This window comes from Siphateles boraxobius, unplaced genomic scaffold (assembly GCF_051911475.1).
Source record: "Siphateles boraxobius isolate OS27281-9 unplaced genomic scaffold, OSU_SipBor_1 26, whole genome shotgun sequence".
NCBI classification, from domain to species: domain Eukaryota; kingdom Metazoa; phylum Chordata; class Actinopteri; order Cypriniformes; family Leuciscidae; genus Siphateles; species Siphateles boraxobius.
In genome coordinates, this window is record NW_027508876.1 from 17,114,793 (window position 1) to 17,142,654 (window position 27,862).

The 27,862-nt window shown below is 41.0% G+C and overlaps 1 protein-coding gene across 2 annotated transcripts in view; it reads right to left on the minus strand.

The window, feature by feature from the left end:
• cntnap2a (contactin associated protein 2a) overlaps positions 1-27,862 on the minus strand; it is a 511,778-nt gene that overhangs the window by 247,281 nt on the left and 236,635 nt on the right. For both annotated transcript variants that reach the window (XM_077244572.1, XM_077244573.1), the window contains exons 4-8: positions 17,638-17,785; positions 9,242-9,445; positions 8,036-8,220; positions 3,900-4,043; positions 1,905-2,163 (exon numbers count right to left, since the gene is read on the minus strand). In XM_077244572.1, coding sequence (XP_077100687.1) covers positions 1,905-2,163; positions 3,900-4,043; positions 8,036-8,220; positions 9,242-9,445; positions 17,638-17,785 — 940 coding nt within the window. The remainder of the gene's footprint in view (positions 1-1,904; positions 2,164-3,899; positions 4,044-8,035; positions 8,221-9,241; positions 9,446-17,637; positions 17,786-27,862) is intronic.

Below are 27,862 nucleotides of genomic sequence, written 5' to 3' on the forward strand. Positions count from 1 at the left end.
GTTCAACTAGCAGTTGACAGAAAATGTTCAGGTGTTGTACAATGTGACGCTATAAGGATTAGCAATTCATTGCATCATTTCCATAAACCTTATCAGCCATTTATGAAGAAAGATTGATCATGAATGCTCTCAAGTCAACGTCTACACCCCAGGACTAAGGCATTCATAAGCATGACTAAGGCAATCATTGATTAATTTGTCAAGGTAATATTTCTTCAGCTAACGATTCTCTGCAGATGGAGGAAAAAAATCAAAGATCTTAAAACTACACTCAATTTCTATTCTAATAGAGAATTAATGTTAATCCCCATGTCAGATTAACAAGAAAAGCCCTATCATGCAACCACATGTATAAACCTGTCTTAAGTTATATCGACAAATATATCAGGGGTTCGAATATGGAATCTTAAAGAATTTGATTGACTTTAATTGAAAATGAAGATCATGTGTGGTAGAGTCATATGAGTCATTGTGATTCAATGAAAAAAAAAAGAATAATTTCAAGTGGGAGAATTTTTTATATATCATATGATCTATTAGTCAACAAATGAGTTCACTCAACCTGACTTATTATAGTAGTATGGTTACCTTATTACTTTGCTCTGTAGTACAGAAGAATAAGTGACACCCCATATCAATTCTTCCACTGAGTAAAGTCCACAAATCGAGTAAATCCAAAAACATGCTGAAGTCTGAAACAGGATCGAAATTTCAGATCCTGTAGACCTATTAGATTAGGGTCAAACCACAACATTAATCTCACAGCTGTCACTGAGCACTTACTATGCATGGAACTTCAAGTTATTACCTGACTCTTCCATGCTGTAGTTCAATGTGGAGTCAATTTGCTTTTCTTAAAAGAGATAAAGGATTCCATAGAGGCGGAGCCCAATTAGCCTTGAGGTTAACAATGTAAGAATAACTACCCTTTCTCCTAATGGCCTATTAGCACAGGAGTTTGGCGAGTGTGTCCAGAATGCCTATAGATGTCTTTGGACTAATGCTCTTCTATAGACTGACAAAGACACATCTTATGTCAGCAAAAAAGGACAATTTCATTAACATGTTTGAAATATGAACGCATTTCTCATCCAATTCTTCCAAGACCAAATGTTCAGGACTGTTATCAACATTATATTTGAAGATACTTTAAGAGACAAAGTTTATACCTAAATAAAATTTACCCTATTTTATACAGTACTTTAATAATTTACATTAACATTGTCCAACCATGTCTGTCTGTCTGTCTGTCTGTCTGTCTATCTATCTATCTATCTATCTATCTATCTATCTATCTATCTATCTATCTATCTATCTATCTATCTATCTATCTATCTATCTATCTATCTATCTATCTATCTATCTGTCCATCTGTATGTATGTATGTCTATTGTCTATATAATCAATTCATGATTTTTTTAACATCCAAAACCAAGCTCTCTTATAATTCTACTCCTGCATCCTTCATCACTGTCATAGAGACAACAATCTGCTAGCGGTGCTTGTCCACCCTGATATGGAACAGCCTTTTCACAATCCTGTTGAAATCAAATTCTGATGGATGCAATGGTCCTGTACGTTTTTTTTTCTCATTCCTGTTTCACTAAACAATTTATAGAACTAAATGAATTGTGTATGCTAATTCATGTTGACTTTAAGCTATAAAGGACAAACCTGAGCATTAAAGTTTAACTCTGAGACATGATGCAACTTTAACATAGCTACAACTGATGCAGATTGATCATATAGTATTTAAACATACAAAATTGAAACATTAACAAACGTATCAACTAGGTGCTACTTTGCTAGAAAAACAACTGTTAAAATAAAAGAGGCTGATGAAACCTTATGAGATCTCTATGTAACAGCCACTGCGTCTGTGTGGGGGAAGAATGTCAGCTCACCTGATGCAATGTCCACCCGCATGTTCTTCTGCTGGGTGACGTTAATGTGCGCTGTGACTTTTCCCTCGTTTAGAGCCAATTCCAGCATTCCATCTGCCAAGGAGCTGAACAGGAGCAGGCCGCTGGGGTTCCAGGAACGGAACTGAAATCCCACAGACACCATATTGTGGTCCCTCCTCCCCGGCAGCTGCAGAAAGCTTGTGCCATTAAAGAAGACGGGGAACGTGTGTGTGTCCACGCAGGAGAACGTCAGGTTGCGCTGAAAATAAGGCAAAACCCTTAAAAACCATGTATGTTGTTTATAGTGTAGACGGTAAGATGTAATTGGTCAAACAACTGTTTTCTTTAGAGCATGCAAACATGATATCACTTCTTAAAAATAAATCAGGTCTCCCAACATGGCCAAGCTAGTTATGCTGGTCCATTTTGAGGCTTTTAAAGGGGCGGTAGAAGTTTTAGACCTTTTTAGACCAACAAAGAACCTTAGATCAGCTGTTTTCTTGCAAAAATATGTCTCTGTTCAACAGCAAATTCAACACAACACACTGTACAATGCATTTCTCAAATGCAACATCTTTAATACACTTACAAGGCTGCAAAATAAAGTTACTAGAAAATAAATCTGGGTCTGAAATGGTTGAGGACCTTTCATGTGGAACATGGGTTTAAAGAAAGATCCCTCAAAGTGCTGCTCCAGCATGTTCCCAACCATGCCTTTGATTTCTGAACCTTAAGCTGGAAAAGGGGTGCATGGAAACAACGACGAGGACTTTTATTCATAACTCTCCAGCTCTACGTCCTTCAAATTGGTAATTTGGAGGCACCGAATGCACTTCAGCCTTATTTCAAATATAGAGAACTTAATCAGTCTCATCACAATGAAATAGAAAAGTGCACTCAGCCTTTCTCAGCGCTTCATAGGAGAACCTCCGCCCATGCGATGTGTTTCATCAACCTTGAATATAATCCTTTAGACATGAATAATAATTCAGAGCCTGTCTATGGTGGACACATGTCAAATTTGCAAAGGAGGAGAACTGTGCTATTTACACGCTATTAAAGGGATAGTTCAATCAAAAATGAAAATTATGTCATCATTTACTCATCCTCATCTGGTTCCAAACCTGTATGACTTCCTTTCTTCTGTGGAACACAAAAGAAGATATTTGGAAATATATAAAAAAGGAAAATGTCAAAGTGGTTTTTGTCCATACAATGAAAGTCAATAGTGTCCGATGTTGACCCCGTTGACGGTCATTGACTTTTTGTGCAGATAAAGAGAGTCATACAGGTTTGGAATGACATCGGGGAAAGTAAATTATGAGAATTTTTATTTTAGGCTTAATTTTTGCCACCTAAAATACAGTACAAGCATGATTAGTTTATTTGACAAAATCAAAATCTCTAGAACAAAAATATGTTAATCTAATTCAAATATATTATTGTTTACTATAATGCTTGACTGATGTTCTATGACATGATGTGCTGGTGTTACAGCACAGCAGAGATAAAATGTTATGTATCAGAAAAAAAACATTGTGTCTCTTTATGTTTGTGGTTCCATTAATGAATCACAAAACACTGATATGCTTATCGGATATGATGTGCAATTATTGCATTCTTTGTAATATCACAAGCAGTGAAAATTAGATTATTATCAGTGCTGACAACAGTCATCAAATCCACGTAGATGATTAACATTCCCATCAGCATGTTGTAACAAATTAAATGGAACCATACAGCATAGATATGAGTTTTTAATGCAAGCTCCATCAATATCACGTCTGAACCGCTTTACATTCAGAAGTGTCAACCTTGCACAGCTCTTCATGGTCATACACCTCCACAAAAACCTCCAGGCAAAAATAATCCAAACATCCAAACATTAAATATGCACATATGAACTGTCATAAACGAGAAAGTTATGCAATCAAAATCAAACTCTGCTCAGTCAGATATGGTCTGTGGTGTTGATTGAAAAGGGAATCGACTCACAAAGCTGGAGGTGTCAAGTTTCTTTCTTCTGGCCAGGTCAGTGATGTTCTCTCCATTGTAGTTGATGCTCTCCATGCAGCCTTTGAAGTTTCTTCTACCTCCTGAGACTGGCTTCCCAGAATAAGGCATCCCTCCAAAAGTCAGCTGCATGGAGAAATCAGACTTCTTAGACATAAGCCAGAAAAACTGTATCAAAGCATTTCAACCCACCAAGTTCAACACAACAAGTCACCTCCTTAATCAATAAACCATGCACAATTTTTTTTTTTATCACATTAGAAAATGTGTTTTTGGATGTAAGAGTCAATTTTGCACATCTCGGTTAAAATTATTATTATAATATTTTTATACATAATATTTTGTCAAAGCAAATTATTGCAGGTCTATTAATAAATGGCATGCATGTTGGTGAAATGCCAGTCCAACAAATATGTAAATTATTCAGATAAAGATATTTATTTACTAATATTTACTTTAATAATGAATAATTATTTTTATATTTAGTTTCAAATTAAAATTATTTAATTAGTAAATACTTTCCTTGCTGGTTTATGAAAATTTACATTTATATATTATTTTGAAATGGAAATCATTCCCATATTCTCCAATAATACAAGTCCCCCCTTGACATGACATAGTTTACCCCTAATGTTTTGTCACTTGATACTTTTTTGGGGAAAATTAATACTTTGATGGCCTTATTTTCAAATTAGATTCATAATACACTTTCAAAATCTGTTGAAATATGATGCTGTCATATAATCAGCATTTACAGTAATTATTACCTCTCTTTTATTTCTACTTCCCTGGGGATAACATAAGTAAAAGTGGAACATCTTACCCCAATCTCCCCCTATGTAAAGACTGCATATGAGAAGAGGTGCAGTCATATAAATACATCTGTCTCTTTTAGCCACAACCCAAAAATATTTTAGCTTGTGACAATGGAGTAAAATTATACATATTTTGTAAAATCAGATAATATCTAGCTATTGAAAGATGCTTAGTAAATACTATTATACATGGAGTTTCAAACAGAGTACTAGTGCTTCAACACAATAGTCGATAAATGCAATTGTTTGTAAATGCAGTCTGCGCTCCAGCAGAAACCGACACACCGGTTTGGATCCATTCTTGGCTCAATTAATCAGACACTTTCACTTTAATTGGGGTCAATTTGTCAACTGAGCTGTTAACTAGCCCTGTAGCATCCAATGGCAACAGGAGTGTCTGAGCTCAATTGAATAGATAAAGATTTGCTCTCACACCATATTCTTTAAGTAGCTGAAAATTAATTTCTTATACATTCCTCTACAGTGTTTGTTAATGCGCGTCGTTTCTGTTTGATAACAGTAATATCCTGCTACATATTATTAGTGTGGATTAATCCTGTGTGGAGAACGGATTCAGACGCTCTGTGCTGAAAAGAATAACAAGGGATAAAAATCCCACTGTAAACACAGTGAGAACCTCCCTGGGACAAAGAGTCTTGGTTTGACATAACTTCTTTGAGCTTGAGATCTCAGGATTGGGTGACGGTTACAGTGTGACCGGAATAATAAAGAATAATAGAGATAATTACAGAACAGTGTACTCCATTGCTTTCCGTTGTTTGCCTTCTGCGTCAAATTAAGACTCATTAATTCTTTGCATTTGTAAATAAGAAAATCATTTTATATATATATATATATATATATATATATGTATATATATATATATATTTATATATATACATATCTTGGAGCTAATTGTATATATATATATATATATATATATATTGGAGCACTTAACCCCACCCTTACCCTAAACCTACCCACTTCTCAACAAACACGTAACAGGCAAATACAAGTACAGTCAAAGATATTTATTGCAAAAACTGACCCAAAAACAGTGGGACTCGTGTTGTGTTCCAAGTCTTCTGAAGCCATACAATTACTTTATATGAAGAACAGAGTGGAACTTAAGGTTTTAATCGCTGAAAATTATCCAGGTCAGTGATATCTCATTCAAAAGATATACCCAAACTACACCCAATGCCATTTCACAATCAAAGCTGACGTAATACTTCTTCTTAATTTGTGCAGAGGATCTGAGCTTGACGATAGATGGAGACGGAGATCGCTTTTGGGTCTGTTCCTCACACAAATCAATCGTTTGGTCGGAACACTTGGAATACTGTACTTTTGAAAAAATTGTGGTTGTAGTCGTATCTGCCCTAATATATCCTCTGTTTTATATTATATAATACACAAATGGGTAGTTTTATGGATAGGGGTTGGTTTACATGCTCAAACATGTATAAACACTGTAAATAAAATAGTAAAAGAAATGCAAAGATTGAAAAACACACCCCAACATATGTCATAATTGCAAAATAAACCCTAATATATAATTTCATCATAACGATAACATTTCCATCCCCATCGCGTCTGTGTGTAACACCAAAGGTTTCTGGTAGAAAGAAATGGAGTACCCTGCACATCGAAAAATGATGCTAAAGGGGTACACTGTGCGTTAAAAAATGACGCAGAGGGGTTCTGACCAAGCATCAATATGTGATGAGTTAGGAGTGAGACTGTGTTGCAAAGTACCATAAAAGTGGTTCTTGTATTCTATTCCATGGTCTCTGAAGCCATACAGTATTAACAAACTGGCACTTTGTTTAAGGAACAGACCAAAATGTCATTTTTCACTGTGAATTTTCTACTGTAGGACTCAAATCAAATTTGATGTCAGACAAATCAGGTCTGGCAAGATTTTTACTAAATAATGTATTACATGTCAGCCTGTTCCCACACAAAGCTACTGTATCATATGACTTCAGAACATCTATATAGTTAACAAGTCATATGGACAGCTTTTATGATACTTTATGGTGCTTTTGTGTCATTTTGGACCTTGACAGCCCCAGTACCCATTCATTTTTATTAAATGTAAAACACCATAGAGCAGTGTTTCCCAACTTCCCAACTGTTTTGTAGCTTTATAAATGGTCAGATACATGCATGTGTCATTAAAATATTAACATTTTATGAAAATCAAGCTCAGATGGAGAGCTACAAGGCTTTTGACCAGCGAATGAAAGATTTTTTTGTCCGTCAGTTGAATGACCGCATCTGAGACAGTGCATTGTTACGTTTTCATCAACTTACAGGTCATAAAGGTTATTGTATCTATGTGGTCCCTGAGTTTTTTTTTATTTTTTTTTATACATTTGGACAAAAGGATAAAAGGTGAAGCGCTATGCATGGGATATTTAAAACAGTTTATTGGCTACAACTAGATGGCAAATACCAGACTAAGACTCCACTCTTTAAATATAAAAAACATTAGCCTTTATAGACAGTGTTTCTTGAGTTAAGAAAACACTGTACTTATTCAAACATTATTTCGTTATTTGCCTTGATATTGCAAACAAGCAGAGATCTCCAAACTGTGCAGCACTCCATTCACCACAGAAGCAGGTGGAGATACGAGGTTTGACGGACAGTTTAAGGAGCCAATGAAGTTACGAGGTTTAGTCACAATCTCTTTTATATGCTTTTCATTGGTGAAATATTTTGTAAAACCCACATACAGAGGTAAAGGATGACCAAAAGCTTTCTTATAGCATTTAATTAATTTATTTTATTTTAATTTTTGGCATTAAATAATTTTCCATGACACACCTGACAGCCTGTCACTGGACACTAGTAAACCACGGCACAGTGGTTGGTAAACACTGCCATTGAGGATAATCTTCAAAATTGAAGGAAGTCAAACAGGTTTGGAAAAACATCTTCAATTTAGGTGCACTATAATTTTACCAGCAATACTGACTTACTCAATAAGCATGACCAAGTTTTGTTGGAGAAAAACATGGTTATGTTGGTTTAAATAACAGAATAACACCAAACCAGCACTAAATAGCATAAACCAGCTTGGACGGGCATGGAAATTCATTCTTTTTATCAGCAGGGAATTCTCACAGTTTTGCCAGATCTTTGTCACAGCATTCATGCGGTTTTATCTTTGTGAGATAAATCTTTTCCAATGACAATTATAAACTTTAAAGACTTACCAGTTATGCATCCCATAATGCACCTGCTTGTTAAATGAAGTTCAGAGCAATAAATCATTCACTTTCTCAGTCGTACCTCATAGTCCAGGTCAAGGTGGTCAAACTCCCCGTTGGTGCGGAAGTGCTGAGTATGCTGATCAAGGGTGAAATTGACATTTCTCCTGTAGCGCTCAATTACTACAGAATGCCAATGATGATCGTCCAGCAGACTGCCGCTGGTCACAGATGTATGGCCCAGGATGGAGCCGTACTGATTACTTCCTATAGTTTATTAGACATGGGAGACAAGTCATTAATATCAAACATACAATATCTTCACCTTCACTGCAGAATACTTATTGATGGGAGGAACCTGTCTTCACAGTGCATTTGAGATGTTTATATCCTTATGATACACAAGATTATGGGCTTTGTGTTTTACAGTCTATCAATATTTCTTTTCCCTCAGGCTAGGTTTTCCAGCAATGCAAGTCCATGGGTTATTAAACGTATAGTTCACGTAAAAATGAAAATTCTGTCATCATTTACTCACCCTTATGTTGTTCCAAACTGTATGATTTCTTTATTCAGTGGAAAATTCAATGAAAGTCAGTGTTGTTTAAGACCCCATTGACATATATGGACAAAAACATTCTTCAAAGAACTTTTTATTTTGTGTTCTACAGAAGAAAGTACGCCATACAATTCAAAAGTTTAGGGTAAGATTTGTTTGTTCATGTCTATATGCTCACCAAGGATGCATTTATTTGATAAAAAATACAAGAATATTGTGAAAATAATTTACACTGCTTTTTAATTTAATGTTTTAAAATGCATTTTTTTCCTGTCATTACTCCAGTTTTCAGTGTCACATGATCCTTCAGAAATCATTCTAATATGATGATTGGGTCCTCAAGAAATATCTATTATAATGATCAATGTTGAAAACAGTTTTGCTGCTTGATGGATAGAACAGTATTTATTTGAAATATAAATATTTTGTAGCATAATAAATGTCTTCACTTTTGATCAAATTGCATCCTTGTTTTTAAAAAGAAGAAAAAGTTTACTGACCCCAAACTTTTGAATGGTTGTGTTAGTCATACAGTTTGGCAAATACATGAAGGTGACTAAAGATTATAAAACATTATTATTTAAATAGTCAATGAGGATCAAACAATCAATGAAATAATAGAAGACCACAGTCAATAAATAAGCTGAATACATAAAGATATACTGACAGAAGCACAATAATGACATAATTCATCACAATAATGACAAGGCACACATTTATAATTTTTACCGAGGTTTATCTGCAGCTGGAGCCGGCCTCTCCTCAACTCCAGTGTGATGTAGTCCCCCTGTTGGCCCTCTCCGTGCAGAATCACCCCTTCGCTCTCTGATGCTTTAAACTTCAGGGCTATCACGTCCTTCAAAATCTTCATCTTCTTCATTTTGAAGCGGTAAGAGATCACCCCCTGCCCGTCAAAATTAATCACATCAGCCCCTGTTGACAGGAGGAAGAAAGACAGGAGAAGGAAAGGAGATTAGCACGACTGAGGTGACTGGATGTCATGCCCATTTTTGGCTAAATGATCGGTTGAGTGACTGTTCTATAGATTGCTTGGGCGAAAGCATGGTGAAGTTCACAGATAAACTGCGGCTGGGATCAGGTGATAAACTACAGTGAGGAGGCAGAAAATTGCAGCTGGCTATTACCTGCTGACAAAGCCTTTCTGCTTATTGCGCAGTGGAGGAGGATTTTTGATCCCTGTCATGGCTCGGAATGATGCATACCGGAAGTTATGAATGTAAATTCCCTTTGCGGTGTCTCTCGCTCGCTCTCTTGGTTTCATCTCCTGCACTGACACCGCATAACCTTTGTATGTATTGCACAAGCTCACAGTTCCTGATGGCACTTGATTGCTTTGCAGACTGTCTTTATATCATTCTGAAGCCATGTAAAATTATGAGCAGGTAATTATGGAAAGATCTCTACAGCAAACAGGAAAAACGAAAATACAGACGTGATCGTGTTCCCTTCCACCAGTAAGATTGAAGTGGCGTGTTTATTCTCTAGCTTTATTGAGAGATTGATTGGGTTTGATCTGAGCTTAATTAAAATGTAAATGATGGTGTTGATTTTGCGGTAGGCTTGTGAATGCATTAAATTTGGACTAAAAAGGTTTGGTATGGCAGCAATAAAAATACCCCCACATTCATGTCTTCATGAGAAATGCAATCTGCAGCCATATACGCACAGTTATGTAGAAATAGTCTTGTGTATGTAAAAATACATACACATTAATTATATAAATTACATTAAACAAACAGTTATTTTTAAATATAGTGATGTTTCACAATATTACTGTAATTGTACTGTATTGTGATCAAATAAATGCAGTATAAGCGACTTACTCAAAATTATTTGACATTTTTTACCAACCCCACAATTTTAGACAGTAAAGTATACATACATACATACATACATACATACATACATACATACATACATACATACATACATACAGTTGTGGTCAGAATTAATGGCACCCCTGGTAAATATGATCAAAAATGGCTGTAAAAAATAAATCTGCATTGTTTATCCTTTTGATCTTTCATTAAAAAAAATTGCAAAAATCTAACCTTTCATTGAAGTAAAATAATTGAAAGTGGGGGAGGAATTCACATTATAAAATAAATGAGTTTCTCCAAAACACGTTGGCCAAAATTGGCACCCTTTTATTAAATACTTTTTGCAAATCTCCTTTTGCCAAGATAACAGCTCTGAGTCTTCTCCTATAATGCCTGATGAGTTTGGAGAACACCTGACAAGAGATCAGAGACCATTCCTCCATATAGAAGCTCTCCAGATCCTTCAAATTACCAGGTACATGTTGGTGCTTCTTCTATTCAGTGCAGCCCACTCATTTTCTATAGGGTTCAGGTGAGGGGATTGGGACGGTCTTGGCAGAAGCTTCATTTTGTGCTCCATAACACATTTTTGTGTTGATTTTGATGTTTGTTTTGGATCGTTGTCCTGATGCAAGATCCAACCATGGCCCATTATAAGATTTCTAGCAGAAGCCGTTAGGTTTTGATTTTTTATCTGTTGACATTTGATAGAATCCACGATGCCATGTATCTGAAAAAGATGTCCAGGACCTCAAGCAGAAAAATATGCCCACAACATTAAAGATCCAACGTTATATTAAATTGTACACATGGGGTACTTTTTATCCTTGTATGCACCAAACCCATCTAGCATGTTTGCTGCCAAAAAGCTCTTTTTTTAGTTTCATCTGACCACAGAACCCTGTGCCGTTTGTTCCAGTTGTGTCTGACAACTGAATTTGCTGGAGTTTGCTTTTGGATGAGCGAGGAGGATTTTTCTTGAAACCCTTCCAAACAACATGTGGTGATGTAGGGGTTGTTTGATTTATCTTTTGGTAGGTTTCTGACCCCAAGGCTCAACTAATCTCTGCAATTCTCCATCTGTGATCCTTGAAGTCTTTGGCCACTCAAACTTTCCTCCTCATTAAGACAATATAGACACAGGTCCTCTTCCTGGCAGATTCGTAACATCTTTAGTTGATTGGAACTTCTTAATTATTGCCCTGATGGTCAAAATGGGGATTTTCAATTATTTAGCTATTTTCTTACTGCCACTTTCTATTTTGTGATGCTCAACAATCTTTTGATGCACATCAGAACTATATTCTTTGGTTTTACTCATTGTGATGGATGATTAAGGGAATTTATGTTGCCTTTATGTTTCCTCATATTTAAACTCCTGTGGAACAAGAAGTCATAGCTTGACAATTTCATGTTCCTAGTCACCCTGGTTTGCTAAATAAAGGTAAATATTAATGGTAATATACATCAGAGATATTTTACCCTTAAAAAATGTCTAGGGGTGCCAATAATTGTGGCCGACGTGTTTTGGAGAAAAACATTTATTTTATAACATGATTTCCATGATTTCTACTTCAATGAAATGTTAGATTTTGTGCAAAAAAAATTTAATGAAAGATCAAAAGGATAAACAATGCAGATTTATTTATTATTATTTTATTATTCATATTTACCAGGGGTGTCATTAATTCTAACCACAACTGTATATATATATATATATATATATATATACACACACACAATCACAAAACGAATATATTATTTTTTATATTTATTTTAAAATTCCTTGTGGTTAAGCTTACACCATATAAATTACGCACAATCATAAATAATCATATAAATAAATACATAAATAAAAAATTGACAGAAAAGACAATTCTAACTAAAACAATATGATAATTATTTTAATTGACAATGAAATGATTTATGGTGGGCGGCTCAGAAAACAATATACAAAAATAATATATACAGGGTATGTTTCAGGTCAACGGTAAGGTTTTTTTTTTTCAGTCGGTCAGCGAGTAAGATATTTCTTTCCATTATTTAAATGGATCATCCATGCATTCCTGTGCATTCCTGAGGCATGTAAAATCAATTTGCATTTATCGGCTTCCATTAGCAGTGGAAATTACAAAATTATGCAACAACTGTAATTGTTCTACATAGAAAAAGCGCGTGAGAATATGCATTCTGTAGAATGCCGAGTTACATGTGTAATGCATTCCTGTGCATAACAACCAGGGGATGCCTGTAGTATATATTTTGATCGTGTGTGTGTGTGTGTGTGTGTGTGTGTGTGTGTGTGTGTGTGTGTGTGTGTGTGTGTGTGTGTGTGTGTGTGTGTGTGTGTGTGTGTGTGTGTGTGTGTGTGTGTGTGTGTGTAGAGTATATGCAGGTGGAATTAATTCAATTCTCTCCATGCACCCTGCTGGGGACTGATTACTACACTAATGCATGAGTATGTGTACTGTGTCAGTTGCTCTACCACTTCTCTCTCTCTCTCTCTCTCTCTCTCTCTCTCTCTCTACATTGCCAATCCCCTTCACCTCCATCACGAATGCATTCATCCGTTCTCGTCCGATCAACAAGGTCAGAGCACTGCATTCATTCTCATTCTGTGCTTCATCTCCACTGCAGGACTTGCTTATCTTACTCCCATTCTTTCCCACTATGCTTTCTGAGAAGGGCTATCTCTTTTCCTTTACTGCACATCTTATTTATTTTCACGCAACAGTCAGTGCACTTCCGTGTCTGAAGAGAAACTGAGTGGTGGAAAAAGGGTTTTTGTACATATTAATATGTCCCTGTGGGAAAATTGTTTTGGACACATGGTAACTAGTCATTAGCTGGTTCATCTGCTGGTTTGAGATCATTACTTTATTCAAGCTGGTCAGTGTAAAATGGTTAAGATAATCATTAGCTGGTTCAAGATGGTCATTGGCTGGTTTAAGATGGTCATTAGGTGGTCAAGCTGGTTATTAGCTGGTTTAAGATGGTCATTAGCTGGTTCAAGCTGGTCATTACCTGGTTTAAGCTGGTCATTAACTTCTGTAAGCTGGTTTAAAATGGTCATTAGCTGGTTTAAATTGGCCATTAACCGTTCACACTGGTCATTAGCTGTTGTAAGCAGGTTTGAGGTGGTCATTAGCTTGTTTAACCAGGTCATTAGCTGTTCAAGCTGGTCATTACTCTCTGTAAGCTGGTTTAAACTGACCATTAGCGGTTCACACTGGTCATTAATTGGTGTAAGCAGGTTTAAGGTGGTCATTAGCTTGTTTAACCTGGTTATTAGCTGTTCAAGCTGGTCATTACTCTCTGCAAGCTGGTTTAAACTAGTCATTAGCTGTTCACACTGGTCATTAGTTGGTGTAAGCAGGTTTAAGGTGGTCATTAGCTTGTTTAACCTGGTCATTAGCTGTTCAAACTGGTCATTTCACACTGGTCATTAGCTGGTGTAACCAGGTTTAAGGTGGTCATTAGCTGGTTTAACCTGGTCATTAGCTACTCAAGTTGATGGTTCAAGCTGATCATCACCTACAGTATAGTGCAAGCTGGTTTAAGATGGTTATTGGCTGGTTTAAACTTGTCATTACCTAGTGTAAGCTGGTTTGAGTTTGGTTCAAACTGTTTTTTACCTATTGTCAGCTTAATATGGTCATTAGCTAATTCAAGCTTGTCATTAGCTGGTGTAAGCTGATTTAGGATGGCCATATATTGGTTTAAACAATAGGTTGTTTGCAATCACGTGACTGTGTTGACGCGTGAAATTCAGATGGAGGGCAGGAAGTGAAGAACGCAATGGACGAGATGGAGGAAAGTCCGTACTGTACTACTTTAGACGCTACTACAAGAGAAATATATAAACAAAGAATCTAAACATATGTTGGACGTGATCCTTATGTTATGAAGAGGACCGATATTCAACTGAATTGAAAGATTTGCCTGCCATTGAGGCGGTAGATATCAGCAACTACCTCGTCTCACAGACATACTTTGACTTTACAAAGTTCAAAGACTGGTACGTTGCACAAACAGACACATAAGCTGTATTAACTCAGCTTTGACGAAGTGATCACTGACACACACGGGCATTTTCCCATTCGGCTCCTCCCGACCGCAGACGTAGGTTTGCAAGGCAATTTTTCCGATGTTTTTCTGTCAATTTCTTGTATTTTCCCCCCTTATGAAAAACTAATTTTGGCACACGATTAAAACTCCTCGTGGTTTGATCGATTTGAGCAACCATAAACAACGCAAAACATAGGCATTCTGAGTTTGTTATAGTGATTCCTAAATATAGAAAATCACTTCCTGCCCTCCATCTGTATGTATCGCCATGGCAACGCAGTGACGTGACGTCATGTGAAAACAAGCTTTCGATTTGGTCATTAGCTTGTGTATGCTGGTCAATAATTGCTATAAACTACAGTAGTTCAAGCTAGTCGCTAACTAGTGATTAGCTGGTTGCTAGTTTGTTATAGGTAAGGTTGTCAATTTAATGAGTTAATATGATGATTATTAGTTGCATTAGTAAGTATTAGATTTTTAAAACGTTTAAAAACAGCAAGACCTGACACTATGGCATCAAAGATGTGTGTTGACTGTTTAACAGTTCTTGTTGCAGGTCCCACAGGTCAGCTTGAGCCAGCAAATGTTCAGTTTATACCAGTAAGAAATAAATGTTTCAAATCACATCTACCAGTTTAATCTGGATTTTCCAGCAGGGTGAGAATACTGTGTATTTATGCCTCCCTATGCTCTCATAAACAACCATTTGGGGACGGCGGCACATATTTATCGGCATCAGTGATCACCTGCATGAGATGACTTAGGAATATGAGCAGTTCCACCAGCAGGAACATTAGTGCAGCCAAGCCCCCCTCGGCTCCTCACGAGCAAGAAAACAGCTTGAGGAATGATACGCATCTAAAGATACCAGGCTTCATTCATACTTGTCATAAACACAAACATTCAGAAGAGCCAGGCATCAGGTTTATTTACACTATCATAATTTCAACGACAGTATAAAAACAGAAAAATGTCTACTATGCTGCAGTTTAATCAATCTCAAGGATTTTATTTTTTATCTTGTCCGCAAATAAATAAATGAATAAATAAAAAAAAATAGAAGTTTTAGAATCATGATTTAAAAATAAATAATTGAAGATGGTTCTTCTGGTCTGGGGTAAAATGTCAGATGATTACATCACTTTAATGAGAGAACTGAGTGTGATACTTCTCAAACCAATTTATGGGGGTGTTAATTGAAATTTGTTATCAAGATCAATTTGGCAGTACTTAATATAATGAAAGTGATGAATTTGTCAAGGCTACACTATTTCTATTTCAGAAAAAAGAGCATGTTGATGTAATTTTTCTCTTTGCTAATGAAATTACAATATAATAAAAGGCTAGATTTAAATAATAAAAATGAAAAAAGAATACCAATGAAACAAGTGGAATGACTAATGCCATTAATTCACAAACGTGACCTACAGGGGGTGCTTACCCTGTGAGCCACATTCACATTTCAGGTTGTTTTTGAGCACACAGAGACAGCAGCTCCAAAAACATCTGCTCAATTGGAAAGCATTGCTGTTTAAATCCATGATTTGCAATGACTGATACCTTTCAAATAAATGAAAATCCAGCAAAGTTGTCTCTGTAAGATGATAGCTTATCCTGTAACCACAACTTCAGTGCAAAGACAGAAAAAATATGTAGCATACATTTTGTGTTCAGTGAGTACATTGTTTGTTTTTAATCTTGTTGGTTTTGTGAAGTTGCGCCAAATATCACGTACAAGTAACCACGGTCCAAGTTAACACTTGCCGAATGCAAAAAAACTCATTGTCAAAGGGACACAAATACATTCTAAATTAATTAAATTATTAAATTAAAATAAACAAATTATTTTACATTATTTTAATAATTATGTTGCACTGGTGACCATAACTGATAAGCGCTGGCATTTCTGTTCCGTTTGAGAAACATTAAATGGCAAAAGTGCCAAAAGCGGAACGAAACAGAGGTGCTCATTTGAACCACATTACAATTTAGAGTGATCTGTTATCAGAGGTAACTTTCTAAGTTATGTATTTCAGAAATATACATATACAAATCACAGTTTGAATTTTTTTTAATAATTTAAGGCAGAAACAATGAGCTCATTGACGTAATACATACTTGTTTGTTAACAAATGATTATGACATGATTATAAAATTGTAGCATTAGTGCATGTTGATTCAGAGTTTGCTTCATCTGTACTGAAGTCCTCACATTAAGTCCTCATGTGACCTAGACTGTTGTTTATATATAGCCGAAAACTGTCACGGTTCATGAATTCACTGTCTCTCTTTCTGTCCGTATGTCATTGTGTGTATGTGTGTATGTGTGAGGGTGATTGCCAATCACCTTAATTATCAGTGCCAGCTGCTGTCTATCAGCCGCGCCTATATGTTCACTGTTTGGTGTCTTGTGTTGTCAAATAGTTGTGAGAGTTCCCGGTGTCCTGTCCTGAATTTGTTCACCTTGCCAATGTTGGATTCTATTTCCTGTTGTTCTGCCCTGGGATTACTGCTCATCTGGAGGTTATTGCTATATGCTGGGTTTCTCGTGGATTCTCTCTTCACTTCTGACATCACCGATCGGGTTGCCTGTCGACGTTCCTGCGTGTCTCAGAGCGACCATTCCTGCACCAGACTGTTTGGACTTTGCCCTACATTTCATTTACCAATAAACTGTTGTTACTTGCACTTTGTATACTCCATTTAACATGACAAAAACATCACGTTGGAGAAATACTGTGCTTGATTAAACAGGGCACAGTATCAGTTCTCTGTTCAGTTTTAGTGAGCGCCAGGGTGGCATAATAGTGGATATCTGGGCAAATCATGGAAATTATTTGTATAGGATGGATAGCTGACCTTGACTTTCAAAAAAAGTTGTGTCAGCCAATTTCTTTTAATTGTACCGGGATCTTTCCGAATATATATTACCATCTTGCACTGCATATTAATCACTCCAGTGATGCAAAAAAGCTTAGAACCACGTTTCCTCAGTATGAAAAGAAACTTTTAATAGATAAAACTGTCTATTTTATTCTGAGCTTAGCAAATGTTCCAGCTTTAATAAAGATTGGGCTACATAATTTTTTTTAAAAGTTATTAGGATGAAAATCCCAATGGGCTTCAGCATCATATAAATAACTAAGACAGCATTGTGTGGCAGACATCATCCAATGGAGCAGATATCAGATATGTGACAGTGTAGTGTCAACTTACAGTACGGGCACCCGTAGATCTCGAACCTGAGGCCGATCCGTCCCTCTTCACTCCAGTCTAAAGGAATGATGCGCAAATAACGGGCCACAATTGGGTTTTGCAGGTCATGCCGAACCACACTCTCAGTATTGGAGTTACCTGCAAACGCCTGCAAGACAGGTGCGACATATGTTACTTCACTTTTTAAACTTAAAACCTAGCTATATCTCACATTAATAAAACACTTCTGCAAACACTAAACCATAAACCATAAACAAATACACTTACAATAATCACTCCTATTTAAAATAATTATGTTTATTTAATAATAATAATGTTCTCTTTTTCTCTTCTATATACTTCAACTTGTGTAGACATTTTGTATTACAAATATTGCAGCTCTTGCGATAAAACGCTGCTTAATTTCCATTTCTTCCTTTGTGCTAATTAAGTGTTTGTGTTCATATTGAATAATTTCACTATTATTTACTTTGTTAGTGTCACTTCCTCCCTGCAATTTCTTCTGTGAAACAGTTTTGTCTCATATCTAGTCAAGTGTGGTTTTGAGAGATCTTCATGAAAATCTCTCTTCTGTCCAGTCTGAGAAGCTGTAATCACCAGACCAAAAAAAAAAAAAATTTGAGGCGACATGTAGGTGGAATCAAGTTGCATGGCTCTGTGGTTCACGTTGACCCTACGCAGCTTCTTGTGTCACGCAGAGCAAGAAATTGATGCAGTGGTCCATTGAGTGGTGGGGAACTTCAGTTGCCATACAGACCATGTGGGATTGGGTGATAAGCAGCTCAAAGCCACCAAAACTGAAATGATGCGGATTATAGTACTTGCCCCCCTCCTCCTCCCTCCACTAAAGAAACCACCATTATATGGACTTTATTGTGCAACTGGGGATTTCTTGTCAGGAACATGCTGAACATGTCAATATTGGAGGCTCCATACGGTGGTCCAATGTTTGAAGTGCTGATCACTGTGCTCTGTAGTGGGCAACTGGGGAGAGTTTACTTCACTTTTCATTGCGAAGGGAGAAAACTGAGTTGTTGTGAGGTTTCAGGTGACAGTGTTTTATGGTTGGACCTCCTGGGCACAATGAGTAGGCTATAGTACAGAACAGGGGTTTTTAAACTGGGGTCCACTAGGGGTGCAATTGAGAGAGCTTTACAATAGCGTATTTTTTTACAAATATTACAAAGTGTATTATATTTGTATTGCAAAATGTAAAATATTAATATTCATAAATATCACACACAAAAATATCTGCTATTTTAGAACCAGATTTATTGTGAATAGTGTTAAACAAATACAGTACATTTGGATTTTATTGAAAGAGTTTCAGGGTTATTATAGTTAACCAGGTTACACTTTATTTTAAGGTGTCCGTGTTTCAGTATAATTATAAGTGTAGTACTGAGTAATATTAATTAAATGCATGTATTTAGTATAGTAATAGGGTTAGGATTATTGTTTAATAAACATTAGATTATTATCATCATCTTCGTCTTCATTGGATCTAGCGTTAAACATACTTTTTCAAGTTGAATTTTTTTATAGTGATTTCACATTTTAAATTAGTTTAGGATACACTAAAACTGGAATTAAAACTAAATAAAAGATATATATATATATTGAAAAACAACAAAATTGCTAAAACTTTCAAGTGAAAATGAAAACAGAAATAAAATATAAAATGCCATCTACTGAAAAATGTGAATAAAAACTACAATAAACAATACTATCTAAATAACTCTAAAATAACACTGAAATGTTTCTCTAATATTGTAATATTATATTAAGAACTACAAATAAATCCCAGAAATAAAAAATAAATAAATTAAAAAGTAAACTCCAACAATCTCCCGACTGTGCATGAACTGTTTTTGCTCTCACTCCATTTATTTGGCCTCACAGACACAAAATTAACATCTTAAATGTCCGCTGACCTATTTTAACTTCCATTGTGTTTAGGAAAGCGGATTAATCCTCATAAATCTGCATTACTTCACCCAGCACAAACCAGGCTAAAAGTTCTGCCTTCCTAACCAGAATGACTCAATTTTGTCGCAGTTAATTCCAGATGCAGACCTTAAACAGTCAGCGAGTGTGTAATTAGTTAGCCAAATGTGAATAAACTCTGAGAGCTTTGCTGCCTGGCATGTTGTTTAATCAAGCACCTTCACAATTTAAAGCACAAAGGCCTGACGGAGATAGAGGCTGTCTTTCATTAGTGGAGAGTTCGGGTTTAGGAAGGAAGCCAGCTGTAACTATCATAAGCGGCACATTCACTGGTTTCCCATAGTATAATTAAAGTTGCTTTTACTTATTTTGTGTTAAAGCTCCTGGGTCTCTTCTTCCTTTAACAGCTTTAAAAAAGCCATCCGCTCTTTGCACATTTCTCACTCTGAGAATGACGGACACTGTTCTGAACTTTTCTGTACATGCAGGTTGATCATCCATAAACACAAATAAAACATGCTGATGGTTGTTCATGTTCGATGATGATCTTTTTCTTCACTTGAAATTGTAAGATGTATGCGGCAGGTTTGACCAGTTTAACATCCTTCTTCCAAGAAAGTCTCATACATAGCTGTATAATACTGGCAGATTTGTGGATGCCTGCCAAATAAAACATTCAGGTCTTGCAATTGTTGTCAGTGTTGTTTTATGTAGTCATTCTTTTGTTACATCAAGAAATTGATTTTGTAATATTTTTTCCTTAGAGTATGGGAACTGAGAAATATTTTCTGGTATCTTTCCTATTGACAATCATAAGAACAATCTATTAAAGCTAAGTACACGACCAAAGCAATCTGAGATGGTCCTAAATCAAAATTATAGTGAATCACGCAGCTGTCACACATTGTGATCCAACGCATTAATCTGTTTGACGTTCATATCACATTTTGAATTGCTAATTACTATGCTAACACAGGTGCAGAATTTGTTGTGGTCTCAACTGATAAATTAACTTCTGTAAAATTTTACAGCACTGCTGTGCCCACCACTAATTAAATAATTTAGTTGTAAAAGTTACAATTCTTTATAGTTACAATATTTATTAATATATATATATATATATATATATATATATATAAACATTTTTATATAAAATCTAAACACATTAACTAAATAATTATTAAATACCAATAATAATAACAATGATAATAATAATTAGACTTATTGCCTTTTATTTGTCATTGTGAAGCCACTCTAGAGGGTGCAGGCTAATACTTTGGTCCTTTACATGCAATCTGCAAGCAATCACATACATAACGCATGGCACAATTTGATTGGCCTCTGCAAATCCTGCAGCCTATGATATTACTTGCTAAACATTTAAATAGTCTGGTTCATTGTTTGCTGTAAGCCAGTCCTGCAGCTCGCTATCAGAGTTACTCTGAAACCCTCCACCTTCCCCAGCTCCACCTGCCTAAATCTGCTAAAGCTGTGCAGGGAAAACAGTCTGCAAATCGTGTTGGTGTATTTGATACAGAACTAACTAGACTAAATCAAATAAAAAAATAAAAAAGTCATAACTGAAACTATGTTCATAGTATTGCATTTTCTCCACAGGGAAATGTATCCCTCAATCGCATTCCTAAATAACAACGATGTCTATTAAACCCTTGACAAGTACGATCACAGCGAACATTAAGATCTGTGTTGGCACTGCCGCTTATCCAGAGCAGTTGTCATGTATAGGTATGAAAAAGCTTCGCAAACAGTATTTTCCACTACATGGTGTCGTTATTTCTGTGTTAACAGAATAGCAATAGCAATAACAACTTTATTTATATAGCAGAATTAAAACAACACAAGTTGACCAATGTTCTTTACAATGTCACACAGAAGAAAAACAAGCATCACACAGGCAACGCATATAATAAAATTGTCACTGATTAAAAACAGCTATTGAAAACAAATGTGTTTTGAGTTGTACTTTAAAATCCTGTACAGTAGCAGTGTCTCTAATACGTTTAGGCAAACTGTACCAAAGTTTAGGCGCTGCTACAGTAAAGGCGCGATCCCCTTTTTGACTCAGATGTGTCCTAGGAATTTTGAGTAACTTCCAAGTTGCTCATCTCAAAGTTCGTCCAGTCTGATATTCAACCTTTAAGGTACTACTCAACCATTTGGTAGACCACACTTTAAGTCACTATATTTTATTGAAAAATGCATCAAGCTTAACTCAACCTGAATGAGCCATCTCTACCGTTCCCTTTCAGTCGATAACGTCGGACGTAGTCGACGCGACTGAAATGGGATCACGCTAGGGAGCCTATCGTCTTCGAGTATTATTGAACGAGCCAATACACATTGGCGTGCGAGATTTGCATCTCACACTCCGCCCCGCAGCGCGGGTATAAATACGGAAGTGGATGCACGCACCATTTGCCTTTCGCTTCGGAGCCGAGCTTCATGTCTGGATCTGAAGAGTGTTGTTGTACAACGAGCGAGTGTGTCGGCGCTTCTTTGGGAAGTCTCTCCTGGTGTCGGTGGTTACAGCGCGAGTGCAGCGGTGATCGCGAGCTTCAAGCTCTCAACTGCTGTTTTCACAGCAACCAAATTTCTGTTTGTGTTTGTTTGTCTGACGGTCGGTTGAGGGCGAGAAAGTGAGTGCTTCACTGGCACAGGGTGCACCATTCCTGTGTCAGTGTTGCCGCGGTCATTCCCCTGTGTGCTCCGGCACTGGTGAGAGGTTTTCACTTCCTAAAAGAGCAACACGGGTGCGTTTGCGTCTTTTTCAAGATGTCATTCCGCCCGTGCGTTTCTGGGTGCGGTCGTTCCCTGTCTCTCTCTGATGGTCACAATTGTTGTATCACGTGTTTGGGCTTACAGCACGCTGAGGCAGCTTTTGTGGACAGCTCATGTTTTCACTGTGGGAACATGACTGTCGCAGTGTTGAGGGCGAGACTCGCCTTCGTCCGCGGAGAGCGAGTCCCCATTACCATGCCCCACCCCCGGGTGCTGCATGGGATGGGTGACCGGAGGGTAGTGTTGGATGTCCCGCCCGGTAACCATTCCCTGTGGGCTCCTCACCCCTCCCTTCCACTGCTACCATTGGAGCCTCCGGTGTTATCTGCTGGTCCATCTGTAATGGGTGGGCCAGCGGTTCCACTCGGGGCTCCCCTGGGGGACAGGATGTCGATTGCAGCATCGGAGGGTGAGCTGATGTCTGGAGATGACGACTCGGCTGCGTTGTCTCCCTCCGGGAGTTCAATGTTGCCCGAGCCGGATCCAGAATTATCAGCTATGCTGAAACGGGCCGCCGAGGCTGTCGGGCTCGAGTGGAACCCTCCACCGTGTCCTGTTCAGTCTCGGTTGGATGATTGGTATCTCGGGGCGGGCCGTGCTGGTTCTCAGCCCGCCGCCCCAGTGCCCTTCTTTCCCGAAGTGCATGAAGAGCTTACTTGGTCGTGGACGGCACCTTTTACTGCTGAAAACGACTTGAGTAGTTCTTCCTCCCTCACTACCCTTGTCGGAGGAGCGGTGAAGGGTTATGAGGCTGTCCCTCCAGTGGAGCGGTCTGTTGCGACTCTTTTATGTCCAACGGCCGCTGCATCCTGGGTGGGGGATCCTTGTTTCCCCTCGCGGGCCTGTGAGTTCGCGTCAGGATTGGCGGTCAGAGCTTACAGAGCTTGCGGGCAAGCCGCTTCCTCTTTGCATGCCTTGGCGTTGTTGCAGGTCTACCAGGCCAAAGCACTCATGGACATGCACGAGGGTAGTTTGGACCGGGCGCTCGTGAGTGAGCTCCGCACCGCCACTGACCTCGCCCTCCGGGGTACGGGTGTCGCGGCGTGTGCGGTCGGTCTAGCGATGTCCACTTTGGTGGTCCAGGAACGCCATCGTTGGCTCAGCCTGGTTGAGATGGCGGATGCGGACAAGGTTCGGTTCCTGGACTCCCCAATTTCCCAGGTTGGGTTGTTCGGCGACGTGGCGGAGAGCTGCGCCCAACAGTTCTCTGCCACCCAGGTTCGGGCGGAGGCTCCCCGACACACCCTATCCCGGCGGCCCGCTGTTGCCTCCACCCTGCCGCCGGAGATAGTCCCTCCGCCCGTTCGTCGCCGAGGGCGCCCCCCTGCCGCTGCCTCCGGTTCCGCGGGGTCTCCGCAACAGCCTTCACCCAGGCCCCAGCGTAGAACCAGCAGCAGGCAGGCCGCCCGGTCTGTCTCAGTCACCGCCCAGCCAGGGGGCGAGTGTCAGAAACGTTCCTGAGACAGGCCACCCAGGGATGGGGGGACTAGCTCTTCAGATGGTTACCGTTCCACCATTGGTTCTCCGGAGTCCAGTGGTACCCCAATTGTCAGAAGAGCGAATTTCTCCGTCCCTGGGGCCCAAGAGGGCGAGGCTGGCGGCTTGCGACCCTGTGGAACAGCCTTGCTCCCCCCAGCCCCCTCTTGTTCGCCAGCCCGCAACACGAGGCGGTCGAGGACCCGGTCATCCGCCTTCTCTTCCGTCCTCTGTTGCCCCGTGGAGACAGGTAAGTGCAGCACGGCTCACTCAGACCCCGCTTCGGGCCGCCCACGGGCCTTCCGAGCCGGGTCCCTGCCCTCCACCGCGCTGCCCCACCCCGGGTATGCCTGTGTTACCCTTGGTCCCCCTGGTTCGGTTCGTCGAGGCCTGGAAAGTGCTCTCCAACCCGTCCGGCTGGCTCCTCCGTACCATCAGGCTCGGCTACACGATTCAGTTCCGCCGGAGTCCGCCCAGGTACAGTGGCATTCGCCACACTTCAGTGTCGAGCGAATCTGCTCCTGTCATGCGCGCGGAGATCGCGGTCCTGCTGGCGAAGGACGCGATAGAGCCGGTGTCGGTAGCCGATATGAAGGCCGGCTTTTACAGCCCGTACTTCATTATACCCAAGAAAGGGGGTGGGTTACGACCAATCCTGGACCTGCGAGTCCTGAATCGGGCCCTTCACAAGCTCCCGTTCAGAATGCTGACGCAGAAACGCATCTTCCAATGTGTCCGTCCCCAGGATTGGTTTGCAGCGATCGACCTGAAGGACGCGTACTTTCATGTCTCCATCCTGCCGCGACACAGGCCATTCCTGCGTTTCGCGTTCGAGGGTCAGGCGTATCAGTACAAAGTCTTACCCTTCGGGCTGGCCCTGTCACCCCGTGTCTTTACGAAAGTTACGGAGGCAGCCCTCGCTCCCATGAGAGAGCAGGGCGTTCGCGTTCTCAACTATCTCGACGACTGGCTGATACTAGCGCAGTCTCGGGAGCTGTTATGCGAACACAGGGATTTGCTGCTCCAGCACATCAGCCAGCTGGGTCTTCAGGTCAACTGGGAGAAGAGCAAACTCGCCCCTGTGCAGAGGATCTCTTTTCTCGGTTTGGAGCTGGACTCGGTCCAACACACGGCGCGCCTCACAGAGGATCGCGCCCGGTCGGTGCTGAACTGCCTGAATTTTATCAGGAGCAGAACAGTGGTTTTTCTGAAACAGTTTCAGAGGCTCCTGGGGCATATGGCAGCCGCAGCCGCAGTTACGCCGCTCGGCCTGCTTCATATGAGACCACTCCAGCACTGGCTTCGCGACCGAGTCCCGAGGTGGGCGTGGCGGAGAGGCACGCTCCCTGTGAGAATCACCGCGGCCTGCCTCCAAACCTTCAGCCCGTGGTCGGACCTTTCGTTTCTCCGGGCCGGTGTGTCCCTAGAACAAGTGTCCAGGCATGCTGTGGTCTTCACAGACGCCTCCAACACTGGCTGGGGGGCCACGTACAACGGGCATGCAGTAGCTGGCACCTGGACGGGGTCCCACCTGCATTGGCACATCAACTGCCTCGAGTTGTTAGCAGTACTCCTTGCTTTGAGACGCCTCAGGACGACGCTGCTCGGCAGGCACGTACTGGTCCGGACGGACAGCACTGCGGCCGTTGCGTACATCAACCACCAAGGTGGTCTACGTTCCCGCCGCATGTCACAACTCGCCCGCCACCTCCTCCTATGGGGTCAGAAGCATCTGAGGTCGCTTCGTGCCGTTCACATCCCTGGCCTGCTCAATCGTGCCGCCGACGAGCTCTCACGACAGATTGTGGCCTCGGGAGAATGGCGGCTCCATCCCCAGGCGGTCCAGCTAATATGGGACCACTTCGGGGCCGCACAGATAGATCTGTTTGCCTCTCCGGACTCGTCCCATTGCCAGTTGTTTTATTCCCTCGAAACGGATGCACTGGCTCACAGCTGGCCCCGGGGCCTCCGCAAGTATGCGTTTCCCCCAGTGAGCCTTATTGCACAACTACTGTGCAAAGTCAGGGAGGAAGAGGAGCAGGTTTTGCTAGTTGCCCCATATTGGCCCAACCGAACCTGGTTCCCCGAACTTTTTCTCCTCTCGACAGCTCCTCCCTGGCCTATTCCTCTGAGAGAGGACCTACTCTCTCAGGGACGGGGCACCATATGGCACCCGCGTCCAGACTATTGGAGACTCCATGTGTGGTCCCTGGACGGGACGCGGAGGTTTTAGGTAGTCTACCACAGGCAGTCGTAGATACCATCACGTCAGCGAGAGCCCCCTCTACGAGGCTTGCTTACTCCCTGAAGTGGAAACTGTTCGTTGAGTGGTGTGCTTCTCAAGGAGAAGACCCCCGAAGGTGTTCGGTCATTTCCGTGCTTTCTTTCCTGCAAGAGGCTTTGGAGCGTCGGCTGTCCCCCTCCACCCTCAAAGTGTATGTCGCCGCTATTGCCGCACATCACGATGCAGTAGACGGGAAATCCCTGGGGAAGCATGACTTGATCGTCAGGTTCCTGAGGGGAGCGAGGAGGTTGAATCCGCCTCGCCCCCCCTCTATACCCTCTTGGGACTTATCTCTGGTGCTAACCGCACTGCAGAGACCGCCCTTCGAGCCTTTGCAGGTAGCAGAGTTAAAAATTCTGTCCCAAAAGACAGTTCTCCTACTTGCTTTGGCCTCCATCAAGAGGGTAGGGGACCTGCACGCATTTTCGGTCAGCGAATCGTGCCTGGAATTCGGGCCGGCTAACTCTCACGTTATCCTGAGACCCCGGCCTGGATATGTGCCCAAGGTTCCTACCACCCCCTTTCGGGACCAGGTGGTGAACCTGCAAGCGCTGCCCCCGGAGGAGGCAGACCCAGCCCTGGCTTTTCTCTGCCCCGTTCGCGCCCTGCGCTTGTACGTGGACAGAACGCAAAGCTTTAGGACCTCAGAGCAGCTCTTCGTCTGTTATGGAGGACAGCGGAAGGGAAAGGCTGTCTCCAAGCAGAGGCTGGCCCACTGGATAGTGGATGCCATCATCTTGGCGTATGAGTCCCAAGGTGAACCCTGTCCCCCCGGACTGCGAGCTCACTCCACAAGGAGTGTTGCCGCTTCTTGGGCGTTGGCGCAGGGTGCCTCGCTGACAGATGTCTGTAGAGCTGCGGGCTGGGCGACACCTAATACGTTTGCTAGATTCTATAGCCTACGTGTCGAGCCGGTTGCTTCCCGTGTGCTCTCTTCTCATAGAAGCCAGTAACACCGTGAGCCCCGGTTCAGTGTCGGCTTGCTGCGCCATTCCCCTCTTACGGACCGGATACGTGCGCCATTTCGCTCCGGTGGAATTCCCTTGTCCGGAACCTGTTGAGCTCCTCCGTACCCCCCCCAACGTCGGACGTGGCGGAACGTCGGGTGTTAGGCCTACCACTCGTATGCAGTGTGGAACCTGTGTTAGGCTGGGTCCATATGTTGCGGTCCCTACGGCGACCCCATATGTGTATTCTTCCACGATACGGCTCCCCAAGGTGAGCCCGTGTCTTTCCCTTGGCAGAGTCCTGCCGTCACTGTAAATTGGTGTGTCTCCCCCCTCTCTAGGCTGGAGCCACCCCAGTGACATTCCATATGTTATACTGCCCGGCTCTCCGCCCAGTTCATATGTGTATTTCCCCCCCCCTTTCGGGTTGGTTGGGCTCCGCAGCGTCCCTTCCTTCCAGTGTTGGGCACGCTTTCCCAGTGTTACCAAGTCTGGCTGAGTGGGTCTTGTGGAACAGCAGCGACTTCCTGGCCTAAGCCCTGTCCTTTTCCGCAAGAACGTCGGGAGGATCAGAAGGCTTTTGTCTAGGCACTGGAAGGTGGCAGCGTTAGTGGCGTGTTCAATGGTTGATCCCATTTCAGTCGCGTCGACTACGTCCGACGTTATCGACTGAAAGGGAACGTCCTGGTTGCGTATGCAACCCACCGTTCCCTGAAGGAGGGAACGGAGGACGTAGTCCCCTTGCCACTACCGCTGGACCACCGCTGACTCC